Source organism: Stegostoma tigrinum, chromosome 2, assembly GCF_030684315.1.
Source record: "Stegostoma tigrinum isolate sSteTig4 chromosome 2, sSteTig4.hap1, whole genome shotgun sequence".
In the NCBI taxonomy this organism is placed as follows: Eukaryota; Metazoa; Chordata; class Chondrichthyes; order Orectolobiformes; family Stegostomatidae; genus Stegostoma; species Stegostoma tigrinum.
In genome coordinates this window covers 35,531,347-35,551,426 of record NC_081355.1, presented here as the reverse complement: position 1 = coordinate 35,551,426, position 20,080 = coordinate 35,531,347, and the positions used below count along the sequence as shown (strand labels likewise).

Sequence of the window (20,080 nt, the reverse complement as noted above, 5' to 3'; positions counted from 1 at the left end):
GCAGGTCAGTTACTTGCTACAGGGTTTCCAACCTCCAACCTCCAACCTGGTCTTGCAGCCACAGTATTTATACAGCTAGCCCAGTTAAGTCATAGGTCACTGTTAACCCTTCAGGATAGTGGATCTCGGTGATGGTAATGCCAGTGAATGACAAGAGGAGGTTCTTGGGTATGATCATTGACTAATCATTTTACTAAAATGAACTCCATCTGCTACTCTGCAGCCCATTTGGCACATCTGATCAAGGTTCTGTCATAGCTGGAGGTATTCTCCTTCACCGTTCACTACACCACATACTTTGTCATCTGCACACTTCCTAACCGTACCTCTTGTAGTCACATCCAGATCATTTACATAAATGATCCTTGTGGCACACCGCTGGTCACAAGCCTCCAGTCTAAATAGCATCCCTTCGCCACCACCATCTGTCTTCCCTAACAATTTAAAACTAAAACTAATAGAATTATGATCAATTGCGCTGCCTTATTTTCCCTAAAAAGTGTCAAGCATTACTTGTTCAATATGTGGATGTACCTACTAGAGAAAGTTTACTTAGTACACACTTAACAAATTCCTCCCCAAACAAGCCGTGAACACTTACTGACAATCCCAACTGATGTTTGGAAAGTTAAAATCCCCTACTATTACAACTCCACTTTTCTTTCAGGTATCTGAAATCTCCTTGCTTGTTTGCTTCACAATTTCCTGCTGTCTACTGGGAGACCTATAATACAATCCCAACAATGTAATCATCCCTTTTCTTATTTCGAAGTTCCACCTTTGTAACTTCACTGGGCAATCTCGGAAGAGAGCAGACTGGAACATTAGAAATTGTTTAGCAGAGGTTTTTACTTAAAGCTTTTCTTCAGTGTCTCTGGAGACAACTACACTTGTTAGTTTAGTTTCATGAGTGATACATTTCTGTTAACTCATTCAAACAAACCGTGTTACCTACTTAGGAACCCAGACATTTGTGTGTCTGGAGGCTATTATGCCATTGCAACTCTTGTAATTTGCTTTTTGCATGTACATCTTCTGGTTGTAACTTACTAATCAGGAGTGGTGGTCTGTCTGACTTCTATTTTTGTCACTCATGATCTCTCTTCAGACCACAAAGTCCCTGTCCTTTACTTTATTAATAGACCAGTTGCCTGTCTTTTTCTTTGCAGCTACAGTAATCCAGGCACAGATGTGAGAATCACCTTCAGAACTTGTCTCTGTTCTCCAATGTTTTATCGGGTGCTTGTATATTTAACACGTGCACAAATCTGTCACTGTTTGAGTTCCCAAATGAAACTGTGCCTGAGAATGAACCAGAGATGTGCTTATTACTGTCTGTCACGCCCCCTCAAACATCCCCACCTTTGGGCAAACTCTGCCAAGACCAGCATCCCGTGTCACCAGAAAGGAATTCAGGGTCACTTTGTTTTTAAAGCCAGTTTCTTAGCTCTGCTTTTTGGTTCCTTCTCCTCCCTTTTTCCCTGGTGGCCCGGATGTAAGGCCTATTGCAATATTGACAGACTGCTGTCTTAGTACAAGGGAATTAAAATAATGGATTTCTTCAGTGATTGTACAAGATGTACTGTTGAACAAATGATTTGTTTCCCAGGGGATGTGAGCGTTCACCTCTCTGCAGGCCTAGCATGATAACTAATGCAACCATAGCTCCTCTTCTAATTAAGCTCATAGATGTATTGCCCCCCCCCACCCACCCCCATCAAAAGTTATTAGTTGCAATTTTGGTACACTGGGAACTCTTTAAAGCACACTTTATGCCTTTCTTCCCATTATTCCACATTCTTCAATAGACCTGGGCCAATAGAAGCCCTGCTGTTACAGGCCACAGAAGTCAGAAGAAATAGTTAGATACATCTTGTACTGAACAGGTCATATGTTAGTTAATAGCTTCTACTTTCTTAGCAACATGCTAAGAAATATAAAAAATATTCAATAGAAAAGACATGCTGAAGAAAATAATGTTGACATAAAGGTATGTACCTTGGATAGTGTTGATACTGAATCTGATGTAAGTGAGCAGTTGGTATTTCTGGTATAACCTGTCAAGCAGCCAAATAAGAGTCAGAAAGAATGCCAAGCCTAGCTTTGCCTCAAGTTTCCTCCATGAGCACTATTTGGAATAAGAACCACAGCTGTACTCATTCTGTTGATTGATTGTAACAATCTAAGTATCTTCCCAAGCTTGACATCAATTTGCAAAATGCACAGAAGCAATGACGGCCCAAGGAAATTGTGAAGCCAAATAGTGCATTTTCTTTTGGACCTTAGCACATTCTCTTTCAAGATAATAAAATGTGAGGCTGGATGAACACAGCAGGCCAAGCAGCATCTCAGGAGCACAAAAGCTGACGTTTCAGGCCTAGACCCTTCATCAGAGAGGGGGATGGGGAGAGGGAACTGGAATAAATAGGGAGAGAGGGGGAGGCGGACTGAAGATGGAGAGGAAAGAAGATAGGTGGAGAGAGTATAGGTGGGAAGGTAAGGAGGGGATAGGTCAGTCCAGGGAAGACGGACAGGTCAAGGAGGTGGGATGAGGTTAGTAGGTAGCTGGGGGTGCGGCTTGGGGTGGGAGGAAGGGATGGGTGAGAGGAAGAACCGGTTAGGGAGGCAGAGACAGGTTGGACTGGTTTTGGGATGCAGTGGCTGGTTGTGTGGTGCAGTGGGGGGGAGGGGACGAACTGGGCTGGTTTAGGGATGCAGTAGGGGAAGGGGAGATTTTGAAACTGGTGAAGTCCACATTGATACCATTAGGCTGCAGGGTTCCCAGGCGGAATATGAGTTGCTGTTCCTGCAACCTTCGGGTGGCATCATTGTGGCAGTGCAGGAGGCCCATGATGGACATGTCATCTAGAGAATGGGAGGGGGAGTGGAAATGGTTTGCGACTGGGAGGTGCAGTTGTTTGTTGCGAACTGAGCGGAGGTGTTCTGCAAAGCGGTCTCCAAGCCTCCGCTTGGTTTCCCCAATGTAGAGGAAGCCGCACCGGGTACAATGGATGCAGTATAGCACATTGGCAGATGTGCAGGTGAACCTCTGCTTAATGTGGAATGTCATCTTGGGGCCTGGGATGGGGGTGAGGGAGGAGGTGTGGGGGCAAGTGTAGCATTTCCTGCGGTTGCAGGGGAAGGTGCCAGGTGTGGTGGGGTTGGAGGGGAGTGTGGAGCGAACAAGGGAGTCACGGAGAGTGGTCTCTCCGGAAAGCAGACAGGGGTGGAGATGGAAAAATGTCTTGGGTGGTGGGGTCGGATTGCAAATGGCGGAAGTGTCGGACGATGATGCGTTGTATCCGGAGGTTGGTAGGGTGGTGTGTGAGAACGAGGGGGATCCTCTTAGGGCGGTTGTGGCGGGGGCGGGGTGTGAGGGATGTGTTGCAGGAAATACGGGAGATGCGGTCAAGGGCGTTCTCGATCACTGTGGGGGGAAAGTTGCGGTCCTTAAAGAACTTGGACATCTGGGATGTGCGGGAGTGGATTGTCTTATCGTGGGAGCAGATGAGGCGGAGGAATTGGGAATAGGGGATGGAATTTTAGCAGGAGGGTGGGTGGGAGGAGATGTATTCTAGGTAGCTGTGGTAGTCGGTGGGCTTGAAATGGACATCAGTTACAAGCTGGTTGCCTGAGATGGAGACTGAGAGGTCCAGGAAGGTGAGGGATGTGCTGGAGATGGCCCAGGTGAACTGAAGGTTGGGGTGGAAGGTGTTGGTGAAGTGGATGAACTGTTCGAGCTCCTCTGGGGAGCAAGAGGCGGCGCCGATACAGTCATCAATGTACCGGAGGAAGAGGTGGGGTTTGGGACCTGTGTAGGTGCGGAAGAGGGACTGTTCTACGTAACCTACAAAGAGGCAGGCATAGCTGGGGCCCATGCGGGTGCCCATGGCCACCCCCTTAGTCTGTAGGAAGTGGGCCCCCTGCACTGCCACAATGATGCCACCTGAAGGTTGCAGGAACAGCAACTCATATTCCGCCTGGGAACCCTGCAGCCTAATGGTATCAATGTGGACTTCACCAGTTTCAAAATCTCCCCTTCCCCTACTGCATCCCTAAACCAGCCCAGTTCGTCCCCTCCCTCTACTGCACCACACAACCAGCCCAGCTTCCCCCCCCCCCCGCTCCCCCACCCACTGCCCCACCCACTGCATCCCAAAACCAGTCCAACCTGTCTCTGCCTCCCTACCCGGTTCTTCCTCTCACCCATCCCTTCCTCCCACCCCAAGCTGCACCCCCATCTACCTACTAACCTCATCCCACCTCCTTGACCTGTCCGTCTTCCCTGGACTGACCTATCCCCTCCTTACCTCCCCACCTATACTCTCTCCACCTATCTTCTTTACTCTCCATCTTCGGTCCGCCTCCCCCCTCTCCCTATTTATTCCAGTTCCCTCTCCCCATCCCCCTATCTGATGAAGGGTCTAGGCCCGAAACGTCAGCTTTTGTGCTCCTGAGATGCTGCTTGGCCTGCTGTGTTCATCCAGCCTCACATTTTATTATCTTGGAATTCTCCAGCATCTGCAGTTCCCATTATCTCTCTCACGTTCTCTTTCAGTCCATTTTACTGTCATTCTTGCGCATCAGGGACAATATCCTTAAAAGACTGAAATCAGGATGGTGTTTCTTTCTTTGTCTTGCCACACATGCACATGAGAATAAGCATAATACATTGCCGTGCTTGGGAGAGATTAGATGTGCAAAATGCTAATATAAGCCCAGAAAAATTACAGAACCTGCAAATCTTGTCACAAATTTGAGAGCCCTGAGTATGAGCAGTTGGAAGATACTTAGGTTTTGATAGCCAGATCCCAACCAGTTTTGTGTGTGGAGATTCAGCAATAAAAAAAAATTGATCTTTGGATGCAAGAGATCAGAATTTGGGGTAATTGTCAAACTTGCTTGATCTAAAAGGCTACATAATTTAATTGCACTCTGCATGCAAAGGTGAAAAATGCTTTGTGCTACTCTTCATCCTGTGCTTCCAAAACGTGAACCATTTTCTTGTTTTACAATTTGTGAATCATGTCACCATCTTTTATTTCATGCACCTCTTTTTATTTTGTACCGTTTGACTAAAAGAAGCAGATAAATTCTGGTGTTTGACATTAGAAAGGGCTCTTGATAACTAAATTTTGTGATTTTTCCGGTGATAATGAATAGTATAGTAATTATTGACAGTTTATCCTCAGATTTCCTGAACTCCTAGTTCCTCCTTGTAATTTGGTTCCATTCTGGCTTTATTTTCTTATGCTATTGCCTTTTATCTAGCGGTTGAAAATGGGACTTGCTCTTTTTTGTATCATTGACAGAATATGTGCAAGAGCTATCTAGAATAGATTTTTATCCAGTTCTGGGAGGAGATTGAGCTGCATTCAAAAACCACTGAATAAACTTGCATTCTGAGTATTTTTTTAAAATAGAATTCTGGTTCAGTTGATTTTATTTTTTCCGAAGGTGACTGTTTGTTTCATTACTTTGCTGAAGCCATTGATTATGCTTTATAATTGGCCAGAGGGACACTCTTGCAGAACTGTGGTTAGCTTGTGACCAGTGATTATTAAACTTCCATGAATAAAGTATTGCAATTGATTCTGTCATTGATTTATTTAAACTGAGTTAAAAGGCTGGGGTAAGCGCCTTGAATTGTGTACACAGATTGCTTTTGAGAAAGAAAAGAGTGTCAGGACAAGTCTTAAATTATCTCACTGCAGTATTTATTACTGAACTTCAATTTTACAAGATGATTACAGATGATGGTCTTTTAGCCGATCTTACAGAAATCAGAAACAATCATTAAATTCCCCATTGCCAAATGTAATTATTTATTTCTCAAATGATTAAGGCTATTTGCACAATATATATACCCAGAATGGTCTTTGACACTTTGCTCATTGAGTTACAGTGAAGCTCCTAAAGCTTAAGTTTGACGTTCACATCTCTTAGCCTGTGTTTATCCAGATCTTGCAACTTTAAACTTCATTTCTCTTCTGTCCAGTTGGACTTACTGGTCTATCTGAGTTTGATAATCAGATCGTGTGTTTTTTTTGGCTTTGTCACTGATAAGTATTCAATTTTGCACTTTTTTTTTGGCTTGGATTAAGAAAATGTTTTGTCTTGAGCTGTCATGATTATGAAGTAAACGTGAACAGGGTTGTTAAGAAAGCATATGGTGTTTTGGCTTTCATTAACAGGGGGATTGAGTTTAAGAGTCGTGAGATCTTGTTGCAGCTCTATAAAACTTTGGTTAGACCGCACTTGGAATACTGCGTCCAGTTCTGGGCGCCCTATTATAGGAAAGATGTGGATGCTTTGGAGAGGGTTCAGAGGAGGTTTACCAGGATGCTGCCTGGACTGGAGGGCTTATCTTATGAAGAGAGGTTGACTGAGCTCGGTCTCTTTTCATTGGAGAAAAGGAGGAGGAGAGGGGACCTAATTGAGGTATACAAGATAATGAGAGGCATAGATAGAGTTGATAGCCAGAGACTATTTCCCAGGGCAGAAATGGCTAGCACGAGGGGTCATAGTTTTAAGCTGGTTGGTGGAAAGTATAGAGGGGATGTCAGAGGCGGGTTCTTTACACAGAGAGTTGTGAGAGCATGGAATGCGTTGCCAGCAGCAGTTGTGGAAGCAAGGTCATTGGGGTCATTTAAGAGACTGCTGGACATGCATATGGTCACAGAAATTTGAGGGTGCATACATGAGGATCAGTGGTGGGCTGAAGGGCCTGTTCTTTGCTGTACTGTTCTATGTTCTATTGTATATGAGTTGCAGATTTCCTTTTTGTTTTGACAGTAAGTTTGCAGACGACACCAAAATTGGAGATTTAGTGGATGGTGAAGGAGGTTACCTCCAGTGCAGCGAGATCTTGATCAGATGGGGCAATGAGCCAAGGAGTGGCAAACAGAGTTTAATTTAGATAAATGTGAAGTGCTGCATTTTGTAAAGGCAAATCAGGGCAGGACTTAATGGTAAGGTCATGGGGAGTTGTGCTGAACCCCAAGACTATGGAGTGCAGGTTCATAGTTTTTTGAAACCAGAATCACAGGTAACAGGGTAGGTTGCCTTTATTGGCCAGTGCATCGTGTCTTGCAGTTGGGAGATCATGTTGCAGCTGTACAGGACATTGTTTAGCTCACTTTTGGAATACTGCATGCATTTCTGGTCTCCTTGCTATAGGGAGGATATTGTGAAATTTGAAAGGGTCCAGAAAAGGTTTACAAGGATGTTGCCAGTTTTGGAGGCTTTGAGTGAATAGGTTGGGGCTATTTTCCCTGGAGCATCAGAGGCTGAGGCCTGACCTTAAAGTTTAGAAAATCGTGAGTGGCATGGGTAGAGTGAGTGAGCAAGATCTTTTAACCAGGGTAGGGGAGTCTAAAACTAGAGGGCAGAGGTTTAAGGCGAGAGGGGGAAGATTTAAAGCGGCAACTTATTCAGTGTGGTGCATGTATGGAATGAGCTGCAAGAGGAAATGGTGGAGGCTCGTACAACCACAATACTTGTATATGAATAGGAAGGGTTTAGAGGGACGTGGACCAAATGCTGGCAACTGGGATTAGATGAATTTAGGATATCTGGTTGGCATGGATGACTTGGTCAAAAGGGTCTGTTTCTGTTCTGTATGCTTGACTCTGTGACTATGAATAATTTCCTTCCTGGTTTGACAGAGAGAGCATGAAATGCTTGAGACCATTTCCACTGATGTACAAAGATTGACTTTTATGCAGGAGCTTTGATACAGCAAATAAAGAACGATTATTTCCTCTGGTCAAGTAGGCAGTGAAAATGGTCATCAGTATAGAACTGACCAAAGAGAAGAGTGAGCAAAAATTTTTTACATCAGATTTTGAAATATGAACTCCCCCCATTTGAATTGCGATAGAGATCGTTGTATCATCTAAGGGAAAAGTAGGTGACTATTGAAACACAGGCTGTAGTGAGAGATTGCTGGAGCAATCAAACATTTTATATCATTGAATCAAAAATCAAGCATGGATGTCGTGAGAATGCCATCTCTCTTTGCGGCAAGCGTCAGCGATTGTAAAATGTAAGGTCTGCTTGTCACTTCCCCAAATGTCAGGATTAAAGGGTGACCGTCTATTCTAGATGCTGTCTTGTATGCTTTGCTTCAACCATTATTAATTTAATGTAACTTATGCTCTACTTTGTTAACACTCTCTACATGCAATAAGATCAGCTCCCATCCTAAAAAGGCTGATGAGTGGGATTTTAAAAAAACTTAGAACCCCATTTACTTTTAGTACTCTAATGTTATGTTTGTCAGGTTTTTTAAAAATTAGATAACCAGCTGCCGACTAAGTTTACCCTCAATGATCATATAGCTGGAACTTTTCCTGGATTCTTTGATGCCTAAGACTCATTGTTGTTTATACACATTGTACAATTGTTAATCTGATTCTGGTCCCAAGATAATGTCCATAGTTTGACCGTGAGCATATTTTGAGGGTGTCGGATTCCTTTTGCTTACTTCTGAATTAGGTATCCGCTGTTGCAAAGAAATTAAAAATTATTCATTTTTCAAGGGAGTTCATGTTCAGGTGATGTAACTTCAGCTAAAAATTATAGTGATGTTTTGGGAAATCTGGATTTCAAAACTTCATGGTGGTTGTGTGTTTAAGATATAAAATTTATTCAGCCTCAAATCCCACATGACCTCCGATTGGCACCTGTTTTTCACAGTTGTAATGGAGGATTGGAAAGAGTGACACCATACCATGAAGACTGGGAGGAGGCAGTTGCAAAGAGGAGTAATTCTAGACTCAAAGCAATTATTCATTCTTCTTCCACACCTGCTGAGTTTCTTCAGCACTTCCTGCTTTTGTTTAGGACTGGGAAAAGGCCTGTTTTTTTCCAAATGATTTGGTTTGAAATGATGCCCCAGTTAGATTAGATTCCCTACAGTGTGGAAACAGGCCCTTTGGCCCAACAAGTCCACACCACCCCTCGAAGCAACCCACCCAGACCCATCCCCCTATAACCCACACACCCCAAGCAATTTAGCATGGCCAATCCACCTAGCATGCACATCTTTGGCCTGTGGGAGGAAACTGGAGCACCTGGAGGAAACCCACATAGACAAGGGGAGAATGTGCAAACTCAACACACAGTTACCCAAGGCTGGAATTGAACCTGGGTCCCTGGCTCTGAGGCTGCATTGCTAACCACTGTGCCGCCCAGTGGGTGAGAAGAAGAGATTTGATCTTTTGACAAGTGATTTCAGTAGTGTGTGGTGAATAGATGAATCCTTGGGCTGCTCAGATCTAACTCGTAAAGTGGCTTTCGACAAATGTTGATAGGCACTGAGTATGGCGTTTCATGGTTGTGCCTTGGGTAAATTAATGTCTTGGCTGCTGAGAGCCAAGCACTTGTTTTGTTTGGATAGTAGGGGGTAGGCGGTCTGAGGATGGGGAATGCTGTTTAAATGCAAAGGGAAAAGTCAAATGCTTTAAATTTTCTAGTTTGTAATAGTATTTCAGTAGGCTTTCGTTTGCTTTAAATCACATTGGTTATTTTGATAATTAGTAGGTAATTTAAATTACCTATTAGAATTTAGTAGGTATTTTGGCAAACTGCATACATCAGTCAGCCAGTTTGGGCAGGGAGGAAGACAAATCCAGAAATAATCGCACATGCAATCATGTTTGTCAGGTGACTAGGAAATTCCACACACTGCAAGAAATCTGTAATAAACATTGTATGTCATGACCATGAATTATACATCTGAGTCCCCTTCAAAAACAAATACTAAGCAGTATCCCACTCAGCCACTCCACCATGTCTAAATAGTCTTGTCCATCATTCAGTATTGGATGAGCAGAAATTTCCTCTAACAAAACCATCTGGCATCTTTTACCAAGCGTTTTTTCCCCAGTCACCCATTTGGCAACAGGGGCACTGAATCAGTCCATTCCTACCTTTAGTGTTACCCTTGATTCCGCAAAGGCTCTGCATATTTCCATCTCTGTGACTTTACAGTTGAAACTCTCATTGATGTCTTTCTTATTACAGTGACTAGTTCAGTGCCTTCCGGGTTGGTGTATCATCTTGCAACTTGCACAAGCTGAAGTTCACTTTAAAACCAATCATCCATTAAGCCCTGTACACCATTGGTGCTATGTTTGCTGATGTATTTTCTCCTAACTAACAAATGCCACAATTTTAAAATTCTCCTCCTCATTTCCAAATAAATCTAAGCCTCTCCTTTCATTATTTCTGCAACTACTCCCAGCCTTGCAAGCCTCCAATTATTGCTTCTTGCATGTCCATGATTTTAATCCTTTATGGTTTGTAATAAATCCTTGGGCCCTAGTGTGTAAAATTCTTTCTCAAAAATTTTCTCTTTTTTTTTCCTTTGTCTGCCCTTGTTCACTTTTAAGACACATTCCTTAAACTCCATCTCTCATCCTTATCTATTGCCACTTCAAGTGGCTTCCTATCAGATTCTTTCAATAATATTCCTGTGAACACTGCAAGATATGTACTTTAACTATGCTAAAATAAATGCAAGGGTTTTTTCAGTTGTAATTGATACCACGAGTTAAATCTGAAGGGATTTGACCTGCACAAAAACAAAAAACTGTGGAATGCAAAATGAGAGCCAATTGAGTTTACTCCAGTCCAGTTTTTGAGTGAATTTACCTTATTCAAATTCGCGTTCATGAAGGTAAGGTGCTTTTGAAGAATTTGCAAGAACAATTGAAATACCTGAGTTATGGCCAGTGCTGACTTCTGAACAGTAATCTCTTTGGACCTTTGTTAATGGCAGATGATTTTCAACTTAGTTTTATTTGCTACTATTCAGCACAGCCACATGATTGTTTCATTTATACTTGCCATATCTAGATGTCACTTGGTTTTACCTTAAATATTAAAATCGTGCAGTATAATTTCAGTATTGGGTCTGATCTGGGTTTATAGAGCAACTGAGTTAGACCCTTGGTGTAAAACAGTGATGTTGCAGCTGTAGTGAATACTCCTTTTTGTTTCAATGATTTTTTATTCAAATTCAATAAAATAGTAATTCTAAGCCATAACAATAGCACAATATGTACAGATTATTTTAAAATGAGCATGTTTTAATTTTAGAGATAATGGGAACTGCAGATGCTGGAGAATTCCAAGATAATAAAATGTGAGGCTGGATGAACACAGCAGGCCAAGCAGCATCTCAGGAGCACAAAAGCTGACGTTTCGGGCCTAGACCCTTCATCAGAGCATGTTTTAATTTTCTTTTCTTTTAACTCCATAGGTGCTGACATCATGCCGTGTTTTTCTGTTAGCAGCACGAATCCCTACCAAGGTAAAAACTACTTCTTGATTATCTTTTCCTAATGTTGATTTCAACTTGGTGAATAAAAGGAAGAATATGATGGACTATGAAGTTTTCACTTGGTGGCTGTTGCTAGAAATTAAAGTTCAAATGTATCCTACTTTTATGAGCACTTGAATGTGATTTTAGCCACTCATGCAGACGGAAGGCAAGTGATAGTTGAAATTCCCAAGGTGTCATGAAGCCACGAGGAACTGGCACCGCTGTGATTTTTGCAAGTGAGGCATGCACTTGCAAAACTTGCAGGGCCCATGTCAGGCGCTGATGATATCATAAAGGAATGACAATTTCATGAGCAGCCACCTCTGGGTGGCATTGGATCAAACCCAGCTGAAAGCATTGAATGCTCATTATCAGACATTTGACATGCTTTTGAGTACAGGAAGAGATGTTCTCTGACCTACAAAGAAACTTGATGTCCTCTTGTATTCTTGCAATTACATGGATCCTGCCGTTATGCAAGCCAATTCTGTCTTACTTAGTGGTCTGCTTCTGCACTTTGTGGATTTGGGCTACTTTCTACACATTTCCTGCTTGAAACCTAGGCTGGGGTCCTAAATGACCTAAAGGTGGCCAACTGCACTTTTGCCCAATACGTTTCTAAATTGAATGGCTAACCAAAAAAGGGAAGGATCATCTCAATTTGAAAGATAAATGATAGCATGCAAAAGATTAGTTGTAAATGCAGTATGAGAAGACAAAAGAGGACCAAGGCCAAAAAAGGGAGAAAATAAGCAATACACTAACTGTCAAGTAATATAAAAATAGATGGTAAAAGCTTATTAAAAAGTGGAGGGCCAAAATAGAATATAGGTCCCTTAGAGATGAAGCTAGGGAAATAATAACAAGAAATCAGAAAATGACAAAGCTGTAATATTTTTTCAGATTCACAGGAGAGGATGTGAATTGTATTCCAAAAATACTAAATCAAGGGCCAAAAGGTGAGAAGAAAATAAATATAGCTGATTGGAAGAAGAAATAAGATGCAAGCTAATGGGTGTAAAGGTTGATTTAAATGCTTTTGACCAGCATTCCCTCCTCCACTTTTTTCCTTCTAGCTGCATGGGCCTCTGAGGTCCATACATGGCAATAACTTTGAGTTGCAAGATAATGCCATGATGGTGTACAAACACCGATTGCTTTGCGTGGAGCCTTGGAGCAACTGCTTGTGTGCGCAACCATGCACACAGCTCAGGGGGACCATTTGCCTTGGATCTGATGGGTTGCATTCTAAGATATTAAAGGAGTAGCTACAGAGATAGTGGTTACCCTGGTAGTGCAGTTTGAAGAACCCTTAGGATTAGAAAACTTGAGCATAACATCCTTTTTCAACAATAGTGGAAACAAAGGGGGCAATTCAGACTGGTTAGCTTGATATCTATCAATAGAAAAATGCTAGAGTTTGACTTATAGGATGTAATTGCAGGACATTTTCAAATGCAGTTGTACAAACAAGAAGTATCAACATCACTTCATGAAAGAGAAATCATGCCTGACCAATGTATTAGCATAGTAGACTGGTTAGCAAGATAAAATTGCATGGGATCTAGGGAGGGCTCACCAGTTAGATACGAAATTGCCTTGATGGTAGGAGACAGGGTGGTGGTAGAGGGTTGTCATTCATACTGAAGGCTAGTGACCAGTGGAGGGCTGCAAGGTTTGGAAGAACAGGTTAGGGAGGCAGAGACAGGTTGGACTGGTTTTGGGATGCAGTGGGTGGAGGGGAAGAGCTGGGCTGGTTGTGTGGTGCAGTGGGGGAGGGGACGAACTGGGCTGGTTTTGGGATGCGGTGGGGGAAGGGGAGATTTTGAAGCTGGTGAAGTCCACGTTGATACCATTAGGCTGCAGGGTTCCCAGGCGGAATATGAGTTGCTGTTCCTGCAACTTTCGGGTGGCATCATTGTGGCACTGCTGGAGGCCCATGATGGACATGTCATCTAGAGAATGGGAGGGGGAGTGGAAATGGTTTGCGACTGGGAGGTGCAGTTGTTTGTTGCGAACTGAGCGGAGGTGTTCTGCAAAGCGGTCCCCAAGCCTCCGCTTGGTTTCCCCAATGTAGAGGAAGCCACACCGGGTACAGTGGATGCAGTATAGCACATTGGCAGATGTGCAGGTGAACCTCTGCTTAATGTAGAAAGTCATCTTGGGGCCTGGGATAGGGGTGAGGGAGGAGGCGTGGGGGCAAGTGTAGCATTTCCTGCGACTGTAGGTCCCTTGTTGTTTTGTCATTTATATCAACAACTTGGGATGAAAATATAGGAGGGATGGTTAGTAGGCTTGCAGAAAATGCTAAAATTGGTGGAATAGCAGACAATGGGGAAAATGTTATCAGTGATAATGGGAACTGTGGATGCTGGAGAGTCCAAGATAACAAAGTATGGAGCTGGATGAACTCGGCAGGCCAAGCAGCATCTCGGGAGCACAAAAGCTGACGTTTCGGGCCTAGGCCCTTCATCAGAGAGGATGATGAAGGGTCTAGGCCCGAAACATCAGCTTTTGTGCTCCTGAGATGCTGCCTGGCCTGCTGTGTTCATCCAGCTCCATACTTTATCTTATTATAGTGGGAAAATGTTAAGTACAGCGGGATCTAAATTACCTGGACCTGTGGGCCGAGGAATGGCAGATGGAATTTAATCTGGATAAATGCGAGGTGGGGGCTTGGGGACCGTTGTCGACAAGGGAGACCGAAGGTTACAGGTACACGGTTCTTTGGAAGTGGTGTCACAAGTAGACAAGCTGATTTGACATATTTGCCTTCATTGGTTAGAGCACACAGGAGTTGATCAACATCTTGCATCAATAAGAGAGACATTGGTGGGGATATGTCTGGAAGACTGCATGGAATTCTGGTTGCCCTGCTATAGGAACAGTATCATTAAACTGGAAAAGGTGCAAAAAATATTTCCTGGGACATTAGCAAGACTGGAGCATTTGAGCTTCAAGGAGAGGCTGGATAGTCGGGGGCTTTGTTTCCCAGAAGTGTAGGAGGCTGATGAGTGACCTTTATGGAGATATATAAAAGGTGAATAGACAGGCCTTTCCCCCGAGTAGGGGAGACCAAATCTAGAGGGCATAGGTTTAATGAGAGAGTCGAAAGATTTAAAAGGGACCTGAGGGGCAATTTTTTCCATGCAGAAGGTGGTGTGTGCACAGAATGAGCTGCCAGAGGAAGTGGTAAAGGTGAGTACAGTTACAGCATTTAAACATTTGGGCAGGTACGTGGACAGAAAAGCATAGAGGGATATAGGCCAAAGGTAGGGAAATGGGACTAGTTGGCATTGATGAATCAGGCCAAAGGCCCTCTTTCTGTGTTGTCTTACTCTATGACTAATTATTTGAGAAGGTAAAATCAGGGTAGATACAGGGACATCAAAAGAAGAAATTTATTTGAAATTTCAAAAGGCATCTGATTTTAAAATAAAAAGTACGCAGGGCTGTTTAATAGTTTCTCACCATGCTGGGATAGAATATAATATGAAAATAGAATTGGCTAGCTAATAAAGGATTTGGGACAGAGGTCGTTTTCAGTGTTGCAACCTGTAACTAGTGGAGTGCCACAGGGAATCAGTACAGTATTGATGTGGATGAGGAAAGTGAATGGACTGTAGCTATGTTTGCAGTTGACGTAAAGTAGATGAGCAATGACAATAACAGAGGAAGGGTAACCAGACCTGAAATGTTAACTCTGCTTTTTCCTTCACAGATGCTGCCAGACCTGCTGAGCTTTTCCAGCAGCTTTTTGTTATTGTACCTGGTGGCAATGACAGAATCTACAGAGGGTATGGGCAGGTTAAATAAGTGGCAAAAACTTGGCAGATGGAAGATAATGTGGAAAAATTAGGTTATGCACTAGGGCAGGAAAAATAGAGGAGCTAAACATTATTTAAATTGAAAATGACTATGAAAAGATGCAGTGCAGAAGGATTTGGCGTCCTTGTGCATATGTCGCAAAAAGCTAACATCCAAGTTCAGTGGGTAATAGGGAAGACGAATGGAATTTTAACTGTTACTTCAAATGGATTGGAGTACAAAAATAGGAGATTTTTGCTTGAACTACATAAGGCACCTAGAATATTGTGAACAGTTTTGACTGCCTTTCTAAGGAAAGATATTCTGGCATCCCAGAGAGAGTACATTGGATTGATCCTTGATATGGAAGGATTTGAGAAGCGGTTGAGGGGGCTTGTTCACATTGGAGTTTATTGGTTATTTTACCTTTGGAGCTTGACAGGGTAGATGTGGAGAGGGTATACCTTTATTATGGGGATGTCTAGGACCAGAGAGCACAATCTCAGATTAGGGAATCACCCATTTAAGACTGACAGAAATCAATCTTTCTCTGAGTGGTGAACCTTTGAATTTGATACTGCAGAAGACAATTGAGTATATTTAAGACTGAGATTTCCTCTGTCTTCTCTTTCCTCCATTGTTCCCTCCATTGTTCCCTCCAAACTAAAGTAGTACTTCGGTGGTTGTAAAGCACTTTGAAATTTCCAGTGGTCGTGAAAGATATCTTAAATATGACTTCTTTTTCTTTCAAGAATATATTTTTTGAAATTAGGGACAATTGCAGTTTTGGAGAGATTCAGGAGAAAGGAACCTAACCACTGCCCCATGACACTGAATAGTGTTACCAACACTGAATCCCCTTCTCTTAACATCCTAGGTGCTAACACCAGCCAAAAACTCAACTAAACTAGCCATAGAAAGACAGGCTTGTTGCAGCAATCTTAAAGCAACTTCTCCCCCTTACTCCCAAAACCTGTCCATCATCTACAGGTCACAAATCAGGAGTGTGATGGAATGCTCCCCACTTGCTTGAGTGCAATTCCCACTTGACACCATCTAAAACAAAGCAGCCTGCTTGTTTTTTAAAATTTTTTTATTGTTTATTCACTTATGAGATTTGGACATTGCTGGCTTGGCTAGCATTTATTGCCCATCCCTAATTGCCCAGAAGGCAGTTCAGAGTCAACCACATTGCTCTGGGTCTGGGGTCAGATGTAGGTCAGACTAAGTAAAGATGGCAGTTTCCTTCCTCAGAGGACATTAGTGAACCAGATGGGTTTTTTCCTGACAATCAGCAGTGGTTTCACGGTCATCATTAGACTCTTAATACCAGAATTTTATTCAATTCAAATTCCACCATCTGCCATGGCAGGATTTGAACTTGGCCCTCTGAGTTAACAGTCTGGTTATAGCCGAGTGGTACTATTTCTCTGCGGCACAGTATCAAATATACATTCCTTCCACCGTTGATGCTTACTAGCTCTGTGCCGTCTACAATATGCAGTGCAGAAATTCACCAGTGACCCCTAGACAAGACCCTCTGAACCCATGACCACTATCACCTAGGAGAACAAAGGCAGCAGACATATGGGAATGCAACCACCTGGAAGAAGTTCTAAGCCACTCACTGTCCTGTTACATATCACTGTTTCTTCAGAGTCATTGGGTCAAGTCCTGGAATTCCTTCACTAAGGGCATTGTGGGTCTACCTATAAGCACATAACCAACAGTGTTCAAGAAGGTGGTACACCGGCACCACCTCAAAGGCATCTAGGGACAGGCAACAAATACTGGCACCGCCAGTGACATGCAGGTTCCCATGAATGGATAAAAACATTTGGAATTGAGAGTAAGTTGTGAATTGTGTAATAGTTTTGCAAAGCAGATTGGAAAGCGTATGACTGCTCCTCAGAATGGACAATTAAATTGACCACTTTTTTAACATGCATTAATCTGGAGACTTGATGCATCTCACCTGAAAATATATGTATTAATATTTCATCTTCAGTTTGAAGTTTGAGTCCTGGCCTATCCAATGTGATAGAACTGTCATCTAGGCCAGTGGCTTTTGACTTTATTCTTTCACCCCAACTTTTTTTTGGACTGGCACTTTAGTGTAATACTGAGGGAGTACCGTATTGTCAGTAGCATTTGTTTTCAGACATGATATTTAATAAATCTGGTAGATGGACTGCTATTTCGTTGTCTCAAAAGTTGTAAAATGATTTTCTGATTTCTGTGGCTTGTTCATGTGTGCAACTTGACTTGTTTGTTTACAGATTATGCAGTGTTTTAAATGTAATTTATTAAATGTGAAGCACACTTGGACTGAGCAAGCATGCAACAATCTAAGAATAAGGGTAAGCCATTCTGGAGAAAGATGAGGAAGAATTTCTTGAGTTGTAAACCTGTGAAATCCTCTACTGTAGGAAGCTCTTCGGGCCAGTTTGTTTGTTAGATATGAGGGAGCTGGACATGACTCTGGCAGCTGAAGGTATCGTGGGTAAGAGGAGAAAGCATAAATGGGATACTGAGATTGCATGATTAGCCATGATCAAAATGAAAGATGGTGCAGGCTCAAAATGCTGAATGGCCTACTCCTGCCCCTATTTTCTTTTCTACGTACTGCAAAGACTTTTCTGAGAATTACATGCAATGTATGGGTCGAAAAACAGTGAATAACCATGTATTTGATCCAAAAGAGCACTCTAAGTATGAGTATCAAATGGATAGAAACCATTTGCTGGTTTTGAAAGTGATATGTAGCTTTAATATAGTTTACCAAAATTTTCTTTTCTGGAGAAAGAGGTGGCCCTTGTTTCTATAATTTTTATTTTTGTACACTTATGTAGGAAACAAAAATGGAGTAATCTCTAACAGCGCATCAGTGACCATTCCTTGCCAACTCCAGTGCTAAGCTTTCATGTGTTCCCACTCATGTCTTTAATTTATGTCGTCATATCTCCACATAATCCCTGATCCTCAGTCCTACAGTTTAGCTGTTCCAGCCGCTGTGCTGGATTATCACCATCTCCATTGAAGCCAGGATGATTGTGATCAGCGATGACTCTCTGCAGTTACACTTTCAGTTGATTGTATGTTGAGTTGTCTTCTTCCACGGTTGTCTCCTCTGCATCCCAGCATGCTGCCTCCAGCCCCCACAATTGACATCCTCAGCTTTCCTATCAAAGCAGTGGCTGTTGATAATCTTTTGACTTTCATTGAGCAGATTCCCAGCACTGACTGTGGCCCACCCTTGACCAATTTGATGGAAAGTCCTGACTGATGAGTGACAAGATCCTTAACTGATTCCTATGCAACTCATTAACTGGCCTAATGTGACTCTCTGGTTTGTTGCACTGGATCTGTAGTACTGACAGTCTAGGCCCATTCCTAGAACCCCTGCTCAAACAGTTGACTGACACTGTTCTTGACCAGCTGTGCTGATACCCCTGACCGAAAACTATGTTCCTTGACCTCACCGAAGATCACCCCTCTTAGCCTTTGGGACATAGCCATTTAGTTGGAGCTCTTGCAGTGTTTTTCTGCATATGTTGCTGGCACATGGTATAGGTTTAACATTGATGTGGCATGTTGTTTCATAGCAAAAAGTACTTCCTAAATGCTGAATTAGAACATAGAACATAGAACATAGAACAGTACAGCACAGAACAGGCCCTTCAGCCCACAATGTTGTGCTGACCATTGATCCTCATGGATGCACCCTCAAATTTCTGTGACCATATGCATGTCCAGCAGTCTCTTAAATGACCCCAATGACCTTGCTTCCACAACTGCTGCTGGCAACGCATTCCATGCTCTCACAACTCTCTGCGTAAAGAACCTGCCTCTGACATCCCCTCGATACTTTCCACCAACCAGCTTAAAACTATGACCCCTCGTGCTAGCCATTTCTGCCCTGGGAAATAGTCTCTGGCTATCGACTCTATCTATGCCTCTCATTATCTTGTATACCTCAATTAGGTCCCCTCTCCTCCTCCTTTTCTCCAATGAAAAGAGACCGAGCTCAGTCAACCTCTCTTCATAAGATAAGCCCTCCAGTCCAGGCAGCATCCTGGTAAACCTCCTCTGAACCCTCTCCAAAGCATCCACATCTTTCCTATAATAGGGCGCCCAGAACTGGACGCAGTATTCCAAGTGCGGTCTAACCAAAGTTTTATAGAGCTGCAACAAGATCTCACGACTCTTAAACTCAATCCCCCTGTTAATGAAAGCCAAAACACCATATGCTTTCTTAACAACCCTGTCCACTTGGGTGGCCATTTTAAGGGATCTATGTATCTGCACACCAAGATCCCTCTGTTCCTCCACGCTGCCAAGAATCCTATCCTTAATCCTGTACTCAGCTTTCAAATTTGACCTTCCAAAATGCATCACCTCGCATTTATCCAGGTTGAACTCCATCTGCCACCTCTCAGCCCATCTCTGCATCCTGTCAATGTCCCGCTGCAGCCTACAACAGCCCTCTACACTGTCAACGACACCTCCGACCTTTGTGTCGTCTGCAAACTTGCTGACCCATCCTTCAATTCCCTCGTCCAAGTCATTAATATTGAAAATGTTAATTTTATACTGGTTGCTCTGAAAATAATTTAGTTGGCAACATGAGTGAAGTATTTAGGCAGTCACTTTAAATGTAGGATGCTGTGATTGTAAATATTTAAAAACAAGTGATGGCTTATTCAGTGATATTTTAATATTTAACATAACATTTTTCCTATGTTTTACCACAGTTGGCATAAGTACAGCAAGACATTTCACCCCACTATGTTACGTTACTTTTCACTGAACATTTATGGGGTTTACTCCTCACTTTTTCTTAATTCCAGACAATTCAATGACATCCTATTGAGAATGACTGACTGTAACTACTTGTTGAATTGCAGCATTATAATGCAATTAAAGGATTAAATTGTGACT

At 42.7% G+C, this 20,080-nt stretch overlaps 1 protein-coding gene across 7 annotated transcripts in view; it reads left to right on the top strand.

Moving 5' to 3' along the window:
* Nucleotides 1-20,080, top strand: part of LOC125463953 (F-actin-uncapping protein LRRC16A-like) — a 397,615-nt gene that overhangs the window by 83,985 nt on the left and 293,550 nt on the right. For all 7 annotated transcript variants that reach the window (XM_059653386.1, XM_059653380.1, XM_059653379.1 and 4 more), the window contains exon 3: nucleotides 11,270-11,320. In XM_059653386.1, coding sequence (XP_059509369.1) covers nucleotides 11,270-11,320 — 51 coding nt within the window. The remainder of the gene's footprint in view (nucleotides 1-11,269; nucleotides 11,321-20,080) is intronic.